The sequence below is a fragment of the Panthera uncia genome, chromosome B4 (genome assembly GCF_023721935.1).
Source record: "Panthera uncia isolate 11264 chromosome B4, Puncia_PCG_1.0, whole genome shotgun sequence".
Classification (NCBI taxonomy): Eukaryota; Metazoa; Chordata; class Mammalia; order Carnivora; family Felidae; genus Panthera; species Panthera uncia.
The window spans coordinates 36,495,471-36,512,856 of NC_064809.1; the positions used below are offsets into that span (position 1 = coordinate 36,495,471).

The window sequence follows — 17,386 nt, forward strand, 5'->3', positions numbered from 1 at the left end:
AGAGTCAGATGTTTAACCCACCACCAAGGTTCCACCCAGGTGCCCCAATCCCTGTACTTTAGATTATTCTTAGCTTTTGCCTTCTATGTGTGCTCCTGGGGAACAGTCTCCCATTTATGGGAAATGATATCACCATAAAGTTATGGTCTCTAACCTTAGTGAAACCCTCAGAAGTGAAGAACAACACTTCTCAAGAAACATTTGCTCTTTCTCCTTATTTCCACAGGAGCCACTTTGGGTATTCACAATTTGCTTTAAACCCTTAAGGGAGCCCTCCCAGTATCTTTGTCTTTCTTTCCCAAGGTAATCAACTGCCTTAACTTCATGCCTTCTCACCCGCTTACTTACCATCACTGTACTTGTATTTACCTCTTTTCCTCTGTTTCAGAGGAACGGGTGTCCCTGCTCTTATCATGTTCATTTCTTTTGCTTCTTTAGGGACTTTGGTTTTTCTCTTACTATCTTCAGCCTCCAATTCTCCATTAGTTCTTCCTTCTCAGCACTGAGGCCCACTCATGTATACTAGCTTGTGAAGATATTCTTTGGTTCTCCTTCAGTAACTTCCATGTTTCCATACCCAACCTTTCCTCCACAGCCAAGGACATTGAGTCCATGCTTGGCTCCTTTTCTTCATCTCCCATTCATTTCCCAACTCACTCGAAACTGGATTTTGACTCCATAACTTTATTGAAATTGCTCTATGATCTATTAACTGCTAAACTGAATGATCACATCTTGTCGTATCTCATTCTTTCTGGCATTTTATACTGTTGCAAATTTTCACCTTTTCTTCAAATTTTACTTTCTTGACAACTATGAAAACCCTCTCAAATCACTCTCACCATTCATTCTTAGCATCACATGCTGGTTTTTCTTTTTATGGTGAAAGAACTATTACCTTCCTGGAAAAATTAACTTTTATTAGCTCAACACAGATAACTGAAAAGTAAACTTCTGGTTTCTCTTATTTGTGTAGGAACCATGGACTTCATAACAATAATACATATCAAAGTAAGAATAAATATAACTGAAGCATGCATTTGGTATGCTTCCCATCCTCATTTAATGCTAAATTTAAGAAATAATAGCTTTTGCCCTCTGAGAAATCACAGAAAAATAGACAATGCACATACAAACACACTAAAGGAAATAGGAGTACTTAAAAACTATGTACCTGTCCAGGGAGCCTACACCAGGAAAACAAATAACTAGTACCCATGTTTTAATTTTGAAAAATCACAGGGCAGAGAGAAGATAGAAAACTGACATTTATCATTTCCTTTCCAGTTTATTATTTGTATTTTTATTGTCATGTGTAGGTTGGTACATAGTAGTGAACAAGGTCTGTGTTATCTGTCCTCTATGAAGGCATCTACGACATAGAAAATTATTGATAAAGTCCTTGACATAAATTTGAGTGAATCCAAACCAAATATGAGAAAATACCTCACCTAGTTTTTTTTGTTTGGTTTGTTTGTTTGTTTGGAATATGGCATTTGACTTTGTTCTTGAATTCACCCAGTTTGTTAAGGTAGAAGCTCTTGATACGTTACTTTACAAATTATGCAAATATTTTGGCAAACACAGATTTAGAGATTCAAATGAGATTCAAATGATTAAAGTTTTTAAAAAAAACTTTAATGTTTGTTTAATTTTGAGAGAGAGAGAGAGAGAGAGCGCACAAGTTGGGGAGAGGCAGAGAGAGAGAGGGAGACACAGAATCCGAAGCGGGCTCCAGGCCAGAGCCCGACATGGGACTCGAACTCACGAGCCATGAGATCATGACCTGAGCAGAAGCTGGATGTTTAACCGACTGAGCCACCCAGGGGCCCCTAAAATGTTTCTTCTTCCTTTACCATAACATTAATAAGGAGGTAATCATTTGAAATATTGCATTTAAAAATCTTTTAGATCACTTTGCCTACCAGAGCCATTGAAAGTGATATAAAACAGAGCCTTGTATGTTATTTCCAATTCTTATGAAATACTGCCATGCATTATTGAATTAATCCTTTCCTTTATAACTTCCTTTTATATATCTTAATGTTTAAATGAAATATCTTTTAGTCTCTATGTTCAAAATTCTGATATAAATGTAGCCTCTATTTTATTTTTAAAGGATTTTCTTTTCTTTTTTTAAAATGTTTATTCTTGAAAGAGAGAGAGGCAGAGAGCAAACAGGGGAGGAGCAGAGAGAGGAAGACAGAATCACAAGAAGGTTCCATGCTGTCAGCACGGAGCCCCATGTGGGGCTCAAACTCACAAACTGTGAGATTATGACCTGAGCTGAAACCAAGAGTTGGATGCTTAACTGACTGAGCCACCGATGTGCCCCTGCATGTAGCCTCTTAACCAAAGTTCTTCTATATGTGATTTCTTTTTCTTCTCCTAGAATATAATTTCTTCTCCTAGAATACATACTAATTAAATTTTATTATTGGCTTCACTACTGCCTTAGAGTTCCACAGTTTTTGAAAAAATTTTAAACTTGACGTATTCTTCATATGTAATTGATGATTTTTATTTTATCTCTTCTTCAAGACTAGTGAAAATATGTGCACCTAAAATGCAGGTCTACAGAAATTACTTGTAAATTATCACTATTTTCCTCCCTTAATTAAGGTATCAACAACTACTTTCCAATCAGATTATTTGAACATTCATAGTCTATGTCTATCTTCCCTCAAAGTACCCACAGCTTGTTTGCCCGAGATATTAGCATTATTTATTTGAATATGACTTATATTTATATGACCTTTAATGGATTCTTAATCATCTATTCTTTTGTACTCAGCAGATAATGGATTGTTGTAAGGCAAGGCACAAGATTATCAATAAATTTAGGTGCATTGTAAATTGTTCTGTTCAGCAGTAAAACCATGTATATCCTTCAAAGAACACCTTGTAGGGGCGCCTGGGTGGCGCAGTCGGTTAAGCGTCCGACTTCAGCCAGGTCACGATCTCGCGGTCCGTGAGTTCGAGCCCCGCGTCAGGCTCTGGGCTGATGGCTCGGAGCCTGGAGCCTGTTTCCGATTCTGTGTCTCCCTCTCTCTCTGCCCCTCCCCCATTCATGCTCTGTCTCTCTCTGTCCCAAAAATAAATAAAAAACGTTGAAAAAAAAATTAAAAAAAAAAAAAAGAACACCTTGTAATTGCTTCTAAAATAATATAATTTGTGGCACCTGACTGACTTAGTTGGTAGAGCACACAACTCTTGATCTCAGGGTTGTGAGTTTGAGCCCCATGTTGGGGGGTACACTCATTCTTCCCCACTTGTCTCTCTCTCTCTCTCTCTCTCTCTCTCTCTCTCAAAAGCAAATAAACATTTAAAAAAATTTTAAAAGAAACATTTTAAATCATAGCTTTTCAACCTTTAGAGTTCATAAAAATTGAATCTCTTCCTCCTATACTGATTTGTCCCTGTGGACTACTTAGAGTCTGTCTGCTCAAAACCCACATAAAAATGTGTCTTTTTAAAAAATGTTTATTTTTGAGAGACAGACAGAGAGAGAGACAGAGAGAATGCATGAGCCTGAATGAGGGAGGGGCAGAGAGAGGGAGACACAGAATCTGAAGCAGGCTCCAGGTTCTGAGTTATCAGCACAGAGCTTGATGCCGAGCTCGAACTCATGGACTGTGACATCATCAGTCCCCAAAGTGTGGTCAACAGATCCTTATTTGTCCTCAGGCCAATGTTGGTCCCTGAAGTATCTTCTGAAGGTCTTGAAGTCAAAATTATTTTCATATTAACATTAAAATGCTATTTGCCTTTTTTTATTAAAATTTTTTAAATGTTTTATTTATTTTTGAGAGAGAGAGAGAGAGAGAGAGAGAGACAGCATGGGAGGGGGAGAGAGAGAGGGAGAGAAAGAGAATTCCAACCAGACTCCACACTTATCAGCACTGAGCCCGATGCAGGGCCCAAACTCATGAACTGTGAAATCATTACCTGGGCTGAAGTCGGATTCTCAACCGACTGAGCCACCCAGGCACCCTGTTTTTGTTTGTTTTGTTTTGTTTTGTTTTTGCCATTGACATTTGCACTGCAAAAGCAGTGGTGGCTAAAACTACTGGTTCCTCAGCATGAATCATGGCAGTAACACCAAACTGTACTTGTAGTCATTGTTTTCACGACACACACACTAATGGTTTAAGAAGAAAAAAATCCAGTTTCATTTAAATATGCCCATGATGGGGGTGTGGGGGTGGCTCAGTCGGATGAGGGCCCGACTCTTGATTTTGGCTCAGGTTTATCAGTTCCAGCCCTACATCAGGCTCTGCGCTGACGGCGTGGAGCCTGCTGGGATTCTCTCTCTCCCTCTCTTTCCCTTCCTCTCCCCCATACTCTCTCTCTCTCTCTTTTTCTGTCTAAATAAACTTAAAAAAAAAAAGAAAGAATGCCCATGATGAAGCAGTAAAAATGATTAGTTTTAGTAAACCGTGACTCTTGAACATGTTTTTTAATAGTCTATGTGATGAAGTAGGAAGTACACATAAAGAAAGCAGTTCTACTATGTACAGAAGCAGGAAGGTTTTCTCAAGGAGAAGCACTTATGAGCTTAATTAGTCACATTTTTCATGTAACACCAGAAGGCCAAACAGATAAACCATGGCTATTTAGATCTAGGTAGTTGACAGACATTTTCTTGAAAACGAACAACGTGAGCCCATTTATTCAGTGGAAACAACTGATGGTATTTGTTGACAATGAAAATCTGAGCAATAAGTGAAAATCATTATTTTGGAAAACTTGTTTCTGTTACTCTGAGTTTGACAGCCTCTCAATTTTCTGAGAACATCAATGGTAATGTTGCTATGATTTTTTTATATTATATAATTATGTGCATCAACATTAGGAAGATCTATATAACTCAGTTATAATATTGAAATAATATTATCAAAATGACCAATGCATGATGTTACAAAATCATGACTGAGTAAAAAATCCATTCAAGGACAATGTTGACTACCATTTTAATGTAACAGAGTACAAAAAGTTCATTGATAAAGTTTTAGATTCCATATTGCTAACCTTTAAGAAATTACAATTATCAGGGTGCCTGTGTGGCTCAGTTGGTTGACTCTTGATTTTGGCTCAGGTCATGATCTCACAGTTTGTGGAATTGAGCCCTGCATTGGGTCTGCACTGAGTGTGGACCCTGCTTGGGATTCCCACTCTCTCTCTCCCACCCCCCCCACCCCTCTCCCCTGCTTGTGCGCTCTCTCTAAAATGAAAAAAAAAATGGAAAAAGTAATTACAATTATCTGAAAGGGCTAAATATTGAAAAAATACTATTTCCTTTCCAACTACATATCTGTGTGATGCTGGATTCTTTCCCATATATTTCAACCCAAACAATATATCACAAAAGATTTAATACAGAAACAGGTATGAGAATCCAGCTTGGTCTTACTAAGCCAAACATTAAAAAGTTTTTCAAAAAATGTAAACTCAAGCCACTTTTATCACTAAATTCCTTTTAGAAAAAAAAATATATATTAACATGTGTGATGGTTAATTTTATGTGTCACCTTGGAGGGTTTTTTTTTGGATGAGGTTAACATTGAATCAATAAACTCTGAGTCAAGCAGATTTTTCTTCATAGTGGGTGGGTCTCATTTAATCAGCTGAAAGCTTGAATAGAACACAAATCCAGCCTCCCCAAGCTAGATGGAATTCTCCTGCAGAGCTCCTTCAGAATTCATCTGAACCATCTTCTTTCTTGGGTTTCCAGCCTGCTAGTCATTGGAGTGGAACATCAACTTTCCTAAGACTCCAGCCTGCTAGCCCACACTGCATATTTTGGACTTGCCGGCCTCCATAATTGTGTGAGCTAATTCCTCATTTTCTCTCTATCTCTCTCCATTCTATTGGTCTTGTTTCTCTGGAGAAAGCTGATTAATACAACATGTAAGGGGTTTATTATTTATTATTATTATTATTTTTAACAGTCTACTTACTTAGAGAGAGAGTGCTCACATGTGAGATGGGGGAGAGAAGGAGAAAGTGCAGAGCCTGACACAGGGCTCGATCCCACAAACTGCGAGATCATGACCTAACCTGAGATCAAGAGTCAGATGCTTAACTAACTGAGCTACCTAGGTGCCTGGTTCTCAATAATTTTTAAGAGTACAAAATGGTCCCGAGACCAAGAAGTTTGAGAACCACTGGTAGAAAAGTATATTTGAAACGAAATAGCCTTTCCTTACAAATTTAGTAATTTTTAATTTTGGCTCTCAGCAACTTGCCTTCCTTCAATTAGTCTGAATTTATGAAGTTTTATTATGTTTTTTAATAAATTCAGAGATCACAGCCTAGCTAGATGATTATCAGAGTTGGATACTCATTTTATCCTATTCTAGCACCAAGGACAGCAAATTTTGTATAAAACATAATTTTTTAATATTATTTAATTTTTTTCTCAAAAGTTTTTAAGAATAGCTTAACTACTGAAAACAGCACCTGTAAACTACAGCTATACTTAACTGTTCTGCCCTGAGACCCAAGCACTATTGACAGTCAATATTAACATACTATGTGCAGAAAGCCCTCATTAGAGCTGATTAACCACGGGCAAAGTAATGTTGAAAAAGAAAACCAAAGATGGAGGCATCACAATTCCAGAATTCAAGCTATATTATAAAGCTGTAATCATCAAGACAGTATGGTACTGGCCCAAAAAGCAGACAAATAGATCAATGCAACAGAATAGAGAACACAGAAATGGATCCACAAACATATGGGCAACTAATCTTTGACAAAGCAGGAAAGAATATCCAATGGAATAAAGACAGTGTCTTCACCAAATGGTGTTGGGAGAACTGGACAGCGACATGCAGAAAAATGAACCTGGACCACTTTGTTACACCATACACAAAAATAAACTCAAAGTGGATGAAAGAGCTAAAACGTAAAACAGGAAGCCATCAAAATCCTATAGGAGAAAACAGGCAACAACCTCTTGCAGCTTGGCCGCAGCAACTTCATGCTTGACATGTCTCCAGAGGCAAGGGAAACAAAAGCAAAAATGAACTTCTGGGACCTCATCAAGAGAAATAGCTTCTGAATAGTGAAGGAAACAATCAGCAAAACTAAAGTTTTAGTTTAGCAAAACTAAAAGGCAACTGAGAGAATGGGAAAAGATATTTGCAAATGAGATCTCAGATAAAGGGTGAGTATCCAAAATCTATAAAGAATTGTCAAACTCAACACCCAGAAAACAAATAGTCCAGTGAAGAAATGGGCAAAAACCATGAATAGACATTTTTTCAAAGAAGACATCCAGATGGCTAACAGACACATGAAAAAATGCTCAACATCTTATCATCAGGGAAATACAAATGAAAACCACAATGAGATACCGCCTCACACCTGTCAGAATGGCTGAAATTAACAACTCAGGAAACAACCGATATTGGTGAGGATGCAGAGAAAGAGGAACCCTTTTGCACTGTTGGTGGGAATGCAAACTGGTGCAGTCACTCTGGAAAGTAGTATGGAGGTTCCTCAAAAAACTAAAAACAGAACTACCCTACGACCCAGCAATTGCACTACTAGGTATTTATCCAAAGAATACAAAAATGCTGATTTGAAGGGACACATGTACTCCAATGTTTATGGCAGCACTATCGACAGTAGCCAAAGTATGGAAAGAGACTTTGTTATGTAACATCGACTGATGAATGGATAAAGAAGACACACACACACACACACACACACACGCGCGATGGAATATTACTTGATGATCAAAAAGAATGGAATGAAATCTTGACATTTGCAACAATGTGGATGGAACTAGAGTGTATTATGTTAAGCAAAATAAGTCAGAGCAAGACAAATATACAATTTCACTCATGTGGAATTTAAGAAACAAAACAGATGAATATAGGGAAAGGGAAGCAAAAATAAGAAACAGAGAGGGAAACAAACCATAAGAAACTTTTACAATAGTGATTCTCAAAGGGATGGGTATGAGGGGTGAGGGTGGGTGATACTCCTGGAGGGGAGGATTAGAATCTCATGTGGGTAAAACTGGATAAGTTTTTTCCATCCCCAGTAGAGATATTCACTGTGTTTCTCTTATAGACTCACTGCTAAAGTGACTGCTACAGATTTTTCAGGCACATTAAGGCAAATAAATGATTGAGGATAATCACTGAATGAATTTAAATACTAGGGAGACAGTTTAAAGTACTAGGTAAGTATACCTTGAAAGATCAAAAGGAAAGTAAGAGAAACAAAGCTTTTAGGAGTTTGTGTTTATTCTGAGGATCAATCAAGGCTTTGCTGCTCTGTTAGTAATATAAAAGCAAAACAATTATACTTTAATTTACATATTTAATGATTATTTCAGTGTTACTTGGTTTACTTAGAATTTCATTATTTCTGTTGTGAGTAATGTGGACTTTCAGATTTAAATAGTAAAAATTTGATTTTTAAATCAGATTTTATTGTGACTCATTATAATTGTGTGTGACGAATCACACTTTTCTCTACATCCCTTTGCAATGTGATATTATTGTTCTTCCCATCAAGATATGTAGTCCATTTCACCACCTTCTTGAATCTGGACTGGCCTTATGATCTGCCTTGGCCAACAGAATATGACAGAAGTGATCTTGTACATTTTGGATCCCAGGACTTAGGCCTAGGCTTCCATTCTCACACTCCTGGAATGTTAAGACCATGTTATGAAGAAACACAGTCTATCCTATCCAGGATGAGAAGTCATGTGGAGAACTGAGGCTTCCCAGCCAACATCCAGCACCAACTGCCAGATACGTGATGAGGCCATAGTGGATCCTCCAACTGCAGTTAAGCTGTCAGACGCCTGTAGCTGCAGAAGTGATCCCAGGGGAACCATGAGAACACAGGATTGCCAACCCACAGAATTGCAGTAATAGTTTTCATTTTTAGCCACTAAGTTTTTTTAGCCATTAAGTTTTGGGGTAGTTTGTTACATAACAAAGGCTAACTGAAACAAATGTTTGTGTATGGGTTTGAGGCTGGTGGGTGTAGTAACTGGGCATTAACTTTTACGGATACTATAATCAAATGATGGGATATCATATATGCCACACCTTAGTAGAGTCTTAAAATTTGTTATATGTAAATGTAGATGAAGCAATGAAACACAAAGTAAATTTATTGGGTGACCCACTCATTCAACAGATACTTATTTAACAGATGTTTATTGCATACCTTCTATACACCAAGCACCATTCTAGGAATTGGGGCTACAGTGGTCAATACAACAGACTTGCACCTACCTTCATATAGTTTAAAGCCTGAGGAAGAATGGCAATGAAGAAATTCCAAAAAGTTTGATAAGGAAGTACAGGTTGCTGTTGGGTAAATGACGCTAGAGAGTTAAGGAAAGCTTTCCAGAGGAAGTCATATTTAAACTGATATATGAAAGATGAGTAGGTCAAAAAGGGGATATATGAAACTGTGGGGTGGGGTCAGGAGAGTACAAACATGTTCCAGACAGAGGAAACATTATCTGTGGAGGCTCAGAGATGAGAGAAGGCACAGTGCATTAAAGCCACCACAAAGCTTGGGAGTAAGGTGGCAAATAAGAAAGGAGTTTGGAATCGTTGAGTTTGGAGATGAGGGGACAAGGTGTATTCTGGATTTTAGACAAAGCAATCTGACAACTGAATGGAATGGGATTTGAGAGGGGGGTAAGAACTGAGCTATCATAGTTCAGGTGAGAGAGAACTTAAGATAGTGATACGTGAGGATGAAGATACATGGGTGAATTTAAGATTTTTAGGTGAATCTCTAGACAGACTTGACACCCAATAGTACATAGTAAGGGAGGAGTTAAGGATTAGCTCTAGATTTCCGGCTCAGGCAACTGAGTAGGTGAAGTCATTCACGGAAACAGGAAACACTGAAAAAACAGTAGGTACTTGAATTGACGACGTGGGGTTGTCTCGCAGGTAGCTTGATGTATTGGTTTCGAAATCAAGAGAAAAACCTTGTCTGAAAATACAGTTTTGGGAGTTATCAACCGCAGTTGGTAATTCAGGTCCTGGGGTAGCCGAGATTGCACAGGGAGTATGAAAAAAAGCCCTGGAAAGGAAGTCTTCCTTACAATAAATATTAAATACTCGAACTACCTTTTCAGTTTCTTCTTTAGTTCTTTCTACGTTATTTTCCACAATTTGGAGTAAGTGGAGATGTACACTGGCACAGAAATTTTTGACAAGCAGGATCAGAAGGTTTGCCATAGTCTTTACAGCGTATTGAGAAAAGTTTACGAAGCGTGTGGTAGTAAAGTGCTTGCTGTTGAGATGACTTGGGGTTGTCAATTGCTGGAAAAGGAAGGTCAAGAGCGGTGGCTTCCACGAAAAGCAATTCCTAGACGGTGACTAAGGCCGGCTGGCAGGATTTGGGGGACAGATTCGATCCGACCTGTTGTCACGGAGATGAGGCGGCTATGGAGTGGCCAAGGGAGATTATTTGGAAGAGATACTAACAGTCAAAATACTAAAGAAAGAGCCAGATGCTGAAAAAGCTGATTATGTGGAAAAAGACAGGTACGTTAAAACAAGCCGCGATGCCAGGACAGCCAGATAGGCTCGCGGAAAGCAGGTCGAGTTTGTTTCCGTGTCATTTATACACAAAGGGGAACAGAATCCTCCTCACCGGAAGCAGAACCTCTGCCCTCTGGGGCATTACACATTCCTCCGCGCCGGAAGAGTGCGCCCCTCCTGAGCCCTGACTGCTTTCTCCCCGCCAGTATCTTTCCTGAAGTGAGCTCGCGCGACCTCAGGGGTGTGCCGCTGAAAGTCGTCGGACAGCGCGGAACTTCCGCAGACAAGGAACTACACCGGATTGCCGGCAAAGGGAGGAAGAAGAAGGGCGAAACGACGAGGCATCGCGTTGCTGCGGAGGGATTCTGTTTCTGTGGTGGCGGAGGGATTTGACAGTACATTAACTTCCGGAAAAGTCCTGACCCAGAGAGGAAAAACCCCGAAGGAAACAATAACAAACGAGAAGAGGAAGCGACTGTGGGGTTCCTGTGTTGAGCGGTTCTTGCCCGAGAAGATGAGCTTCGGCCCCTGTCAGGAGACGTGAGAGAGTTCGGTGGGCTTCAGTGAGCCTTTCTCCACCTGTTCCCCCACGGGGACCCCCCCCACCCCCGGTATTGCCATGGCAGGCGTGGGGCCGGGGGGCTACGCGGCGGAGTTCGTGCCCCCACCGGAGTGCCCAGTCTTTGAGCCCAGCTGGGAGGAGTTCACAGACCCGCTCAGCTTTATCGGCCGCATCCGGCCTCTGGCCGAGAAAACCGGCATCTGCAAAATCCGACCGCCCAAGGTACCGGAGTCCGAGGAGAAAGGGAAGGGAGAGTGCTTTAGCTTTACTTTTTCAGTCCTTCTGTCCTTTCATACTTACTGTCTCTCATTTCTCAACAGCTAGAAGCTAAGTTTGTGGATGTTCTTGCCTTGGTTTCTTTTGCAGTCTTAACGTAGGAAGGTCTGAGCCTGCGAGTGGTGTCCCAGGGGCCTTTCCGCCTAGAACTTGGGAACTGGTACTTTTCTTGTTTGACTGTAGGCAGGGGTAACAAAAGACTTCAGGCCTTTCCTTGGTCAGGAAGGTGTTTGAAGTTTATGACATGGCATGTCTTATCCTCATGTACTGTACTCTCTTCTTATGGTGCTATAGTAAAAATTGCCCTTGAATTGGTTATTTCTTTAACCAAGTCCTATTAATGCTTAACTTATTAAATATTCGGAGGCCTCATCTCAAGGCTAAGGTTTCTTAAACGGTAATCTGAGATGTAGTTGTCCCCTAGGATGATATTACCAAACAAGAGCCCTAGACTCTGTTGCCGCACTGAAAAAGTCTTCCCAGGGGAGGAGAAGGAGCAGCATTTATTACAGAATTTTGAGGTTTAGGAGGAATTGGTCAGTAATAGATGTGGAAGAAAACGTTGGATCTTTTGACATAGGAACCAAGGTTCAAAGATTTATCAATTGCAGTTACTGCAAATAACTGTTTGCCTATAGTTTTTTTTTATAATTCTCAATCTTTAAAGTAAAGAAAGCAGGTACTCCCCTTTGGGGGGAATTAGTGCCCCAAGAGGTTGAGTGATTTGCTCAAGGTCAAAAGATTTTTTTTCTTTACCCATAAGACCAACGTTTTCCAAATGATGTTCTTGGTCCACCTGCGCCAGGCTCAACCAGATGCTTGTTAAACTGCACATCTCTAGGCCTCATTCCCAGACTAGAATCAGTTTCTGGATGTGGAAGTTCTAGAACGTGTTTTTCTAGCAAGTCCTCTAGCAACTTAATGCACATTTAAATTTGAACTGTTGCCTTCGGTGCTTCTTAAAGGGACACTTTATGTTTTGTCTACTAGTTATAAGAATAAAAGATGAAGTACTTTTATGCGTGTTGCATTTGAAAAGTGTCTGTTCTCACCACAGACTACCACAGTAGTGTGTGCACCATAGAGAATAAAGAGTTTAAGATGGGGGGGGGGGAGGAGGAGGAGGGATTTAGATAATAAACCTACAGATTATTTCACTTAATATTCTTTGAAGCCCTAGGAGGTAAATAACGTCTTGTTTTATAGGTGAGACAGGCCTGAATAAGTTACATAACTTATTAAATATATGATCTTGGGCGTGTGGCAAAATAGCTTTTGAACCTAGATCAGTCTGATTCTGAAACCCAGACATGCTACTAAACCTGTTTATGCTTAATGAATTTGATTAAGGTTTATAGACTATCAATCACAAGCAAAGGATTAAAAGCTATTGCTATGATCAATGATGGGCATTACCATCCTCCAGAAACTTCATTTAACTGTTTACCTATCAAAATTACCTAATACTAGCAAAACTTTAAGCACTGAAATTTTTCTCAAACAACCATATTTTCATCAACTTTGTTGCCATTTATGAATTAGAAATTGTATTCAGGGTTCCTTTAGGTAAAAAAAAAAAATACATGTTTTTTATTACTAAAAAAAAAAGAAATAATATATCATCTGTTTGTATGTCGTATTATTACTAAAAATAAAATCTTGTTTGCAAGCAGAATTTAATTTCAATATTGGTGGATTTCTTTAGTTTCCAAGGTAAGAAAAAAATACTTGACTACTTCTCATATTTTTAAGTAGATTTACTCTTATTTAGGCCAAATCAAAGTATTTTTTCTAGAACCCTGCTCAAATTGTGCTATCTCATTTCAGTTACACCACAACTCCAATCAGGAATTGTGCTTGTTCTGTGGATTTGCTTACTTTTTTTTTTTTTTTTTTAATATTTGGGTGCCGAGAAACCAGGCTTTGAACAAAACATTTATGTAACATAACATAGACTGTAAAGTGCTGTGTCACATTACACATGAATAAAAAAAAGATATCCAATTGTATAAGTACTTTAAAAATGATTTTTAATCTTTTATTTTACCCTTTTTAGTTTCTTTCAAATTCTGTTTTCTTTTTAATTTGGTAAATTTAGATGTTTATTAGACACTGTGTTGTGATACATGAGCTCACTGCATTCCACTTGAGTAATTGGGGAAAGCATAATATTGGGTTATAGAGTGGGATTGTTGAAATTTGAGGAGGGTTTATAGATAAAGTAATTTTAAAATTAGAATATGATAGATAAGTGATTGGAGGTAAGTAATATTAAAATTATATCACCTAAAGAATGTTACTCTTTCTATTTCTACAGTGAAAAAGAGTTAAAGTTGACCTGCTGTCATCATGATTTGTGGCTACTCATCCTTTAAATTAAGGGAATAAATAATAGATTCTTTCTTTATATATCAGTATGTTTAAAAAAAAATCTTTGTCTTTAGGATTGGCAACCTCCATTTGCATGTGAAGTAAAAAGCTTTCGTTTCACTCCCAGAGTCCAGCGCCTGAATGAACTTGAGGTGGGTGTTGTGTCACCATTTCTGCCTCCTGATTCATTGTTTATGTCAGGGCTCCAGTAGAGAACTTTGAGAAGCTTATGTACCAGGGCTCAGAATTAATGTTAATTGAGATTGAATGGAAGGAAGTTTCTGATAAAAACACATCATAAAAAGTAGTTGTTATAGTTTTTCCACTTAAATGGGATTATGGGAAGCTATTTTTTTTTTTTTTTTTATTACAGGAAACTGTGTTTTTCATAGTGGAAATATCCAGTACTTACCTGCAGAGACCTGGAATTCTCAAGTTCTGTTTCCTTTGGCACTTACTATTCTATGAAAATTTTATGTTAATGTTGGAAGATTCTGTTTCTTGAGGTCTTTGGAAAGTAGGTTTTAAAATTTTATCAAAGGTTTTCAAAGGTTATATTTGGCTTTAACAGAACTTTTCCAGGACTCTTAATCTGATTTATTAAGATTTCCCTTTAAATATTATTTGTCTCTTTTATGTTTTCTAAATTGAAGTCTATTTAAATATTATTGTTTTTCCTGTCTGCTGGATTATCAGAAGCTACTTCGGTGTGGTAGAAAACTGTTTCAGAGTACAAAAGAGAATTCTTGAATGAGGTTTAATATGTCATAGTAAGGTGTTTTTTTCCCTTGATGTTCCTGAAACATTTATTTTCTGAGATTTTAATACTTTTTTTCCCTTTAAGTTTCTTGTAATTAGATACTTGATGAAGGATCTTAATATCAGTGGGGTAGAAAGTTAGTGTACCTGAGGTATATATAGTTTATACAGATGAAATGATAGAATGCTTAGAATAATCCGATTTACTACATTTTCTGCTTAGCTTAGTTAAGCCAACTCTTAGAAAGAAATTTCTTTGGTTGATAAAATATGAGAGCATTTCTCATAATTAGAGTGACTTTTTTGCCTTAGTGAATAAAGTTTATTAGTATTATTTTCTCTCTTTATTATTGTCTTATTTTACAGGGTTGGACTAAGCGATACGAATTTCTTTAGAGAGATGAGTACCTTTGTTAAGTAAAGCTCATTTATTCTCAACCATAACTTAATTCCTATTTCTGGTTTCTGTTTTTTAATAATCTTAGGCAATGACCAGAGTGAGACTGGACTTCTTGGATCAGTTAGCAAAATTTTGGGAGCTCCAAGGATCTACCTTGAAGATTCCAGTGGTGGAGAGAAAAATCCTGGATCTGTACGCTTTGAGCAAGGTGAGGCTTGTACTTGGTTTAGAAATTGGAGCAGAGCCTAGTGAATCTGTGAAATTAAAAATTTCCAATAAACTTTATGGAAAACATTGTTTCCTATGTGGGATTTGACAATGAAATGCAAGCATGAATAAATGTAAATGACCGATTCTGAAGTTACCTTTAAAATTATTTCATAATTTGTTATGAGATTTAACATATTTAATGATTCATACTAGTAGACTCTGATAAACATTATACAAAAGAAATGATGCCAGTCTATTAATAGTATCTTGTGTTGAGGGTATGATGTCTTATGTTGAGCTTGCCATTTTTATTCTACTTCTGAATTGAAAATTTGTTAAAGAGATTCATTTGCTCACCATCCTTGAGTGTGGTACCTATCAATTGTATTAATACCTATAAGTAGTGTTAACTGAAGCCAGCATTATCCAGAATGAATAAGAGCTTGAAAACTTAAGAGTGAAGAGTTTAGACTGATTTTTACCTAAACTTATGTTAATTTTGTAACATTATATTTCCTAATGTGAAAAGAACTAACTGACCTGCAAGAGCATTTGAATTACCTTGAAAACCTGTTTTGTTAATATAATAAAATGTATGATTGTTCTGACTTGTGAGTAAAGACAGCTTGATTATCTGAGGAATTTTGCAAAACATCTATTTTTGAATGGTCTTTCATGTCTTTGATGTACTGTGTTGAAATAAAAAGTTATTCAAGTTACAGAGTTAATTTTGGAGATTTCACTATCAAGGAAAAATGAGACAAACATACTTAAATTATTTTTTGTGGGCATCTGGGTGGCTCAGTCAGTTAAGTGTCTGACTCTTGATTTCAGCTCAGGTCACGATCTCGATCTCAAGGTTCATGAGATGCAGCCCTGGGTCAGGCTCTGCACTGACAGCAGCATGGAGCCTGCTTGGAATTCTTTCTCTCTGTGCTCTTCCCCTGCTTATGCTCACTCTTTTCTCTCACAATAAATAAACATCAAAAAAAAAATTATTTTTTGTAACACATTTTTTTAAGGCAACAAATTTATGATTTTTTGAGAGAGGGAGAGAGAGAGTGTCCATGCACACACTTGAGGGAGGGGCGGAGGGAGAGGGAGAAGGGGAGAGTGAGAGAAAGAGAGAATCTTAAGTGGGTTCTACTCTTATTGCAGAGCCTGACACAGGTCTTGATCCCAGGACCTCAGGATCACTACCTGAGCCTAAATCAGGAGTTGGACATTCAACCAACTGAGCCACCTGTAATGCACCCTGAGCACCCTGTAATGCATTTTAAATTTAGTGTCAGGTTAGAATGCTCTAAAAATTCTGGGATGTGTAGTCTTATGCTAAAATATGGTTATAGGCTTCTTTCATCTGATAAAGTTTAGTACTGATACCAATAATTGAACACCATCCTGAGAATTATCTAGTATAGTTGTATGAAAATTGATGATACCAAAGAGCAAAGTATATGTGAATATGAGGGATGAGTTTGTGTCTTGTAGGGAACCATTAGGATAAAAATTTAGTTTTAAGGGTGTGCCTGGGTGGCTCAGTCAGTTAAGCATCTGACTTCGGCTTGGGTCATGATCTCATGGTTTGTGAGTTCAAGCCCCGTGTCAGGCTCTGTGCTGACTGCTCGGAGCCTGGAGCTTGCTTCGGATTCTGTGTCTTCCTTTCTCTCTACCTCTCCTGCTCCTGCTCTCTCTCACTCTCTCTCGAAAATAAATAAACAAAAGTCTTTATTAAAAAATTTTAAGAATTTTTTTTCTTTTTTACATTTTTATTCAGTGAAAACTTAATTATTAAGTTTTGCTATGTGATGCTGTTTAAAGTTCTGAATATGTTTGGTTCAATTTAGATAGTTTAAAGAAATTTTCAAAAATTAATCATTAATAACAATAGGGTTGTGGTAATTTTTGGCTAAAACTCCATGTACCTTGGTTTTATGGAATTTGCTAGAATAAGTATTTTATATAAGCAGATAATCTATCAAATTGAAGTTGTTCCTGTTTCAGTAATTTTCCAATTAAAAGATAAATACCTAAAATAAATAAACATTAAAAAAAAAAGAGTAGATAAAAAACACTTGGAGGATACTTGGGTGTTTCAGTTGGTTTAGTGTCTGACTCTTGATTTCAGCTCACGTCATGATCTCATGGTTCATGGGTTTGAGCTCCGCATTGGGCTCCCATGCTGACAGCAGGGAGCCTCCTTGGGATTCTCTCTGTCTCTCTCTGTCTCTCTTTCTCTCTTTCTCCTGTCTCCTTCCTTTCCTTTCT

General features: G+C 37.9%; 1 protein-coding gene across 1 annotated transcript in view; it reads left to right on the forward strand.

The window, feature by feature from the left end:
- Positions 1–10,681: 10,681 nt before the first annotated feature.
- Positions 10,682–17,386, forward strand: part of KDM5A (lysine demethylase 5A) — a 93,650-nt gene continuing 86,945 nt past the window's right edge. The window contains exons 1-3 of the mRNA XM_049624866.1: positions 10,682–11,325; positions 13,824–13,901; positions 14,994–15,116. Coding sequence (XP_049480823.1) covers positions 11,161–11,325; positions 13,824–13,901; positions 14,994–15,116 — 366 coding nt within the window. The 5' untranslated portion in view covers positions 10,682–11,160. The remainder of the gene's footprint in view (positions 11,326–13,823; positions 13,902–14,993; positions 15,117–17,386) is intronic.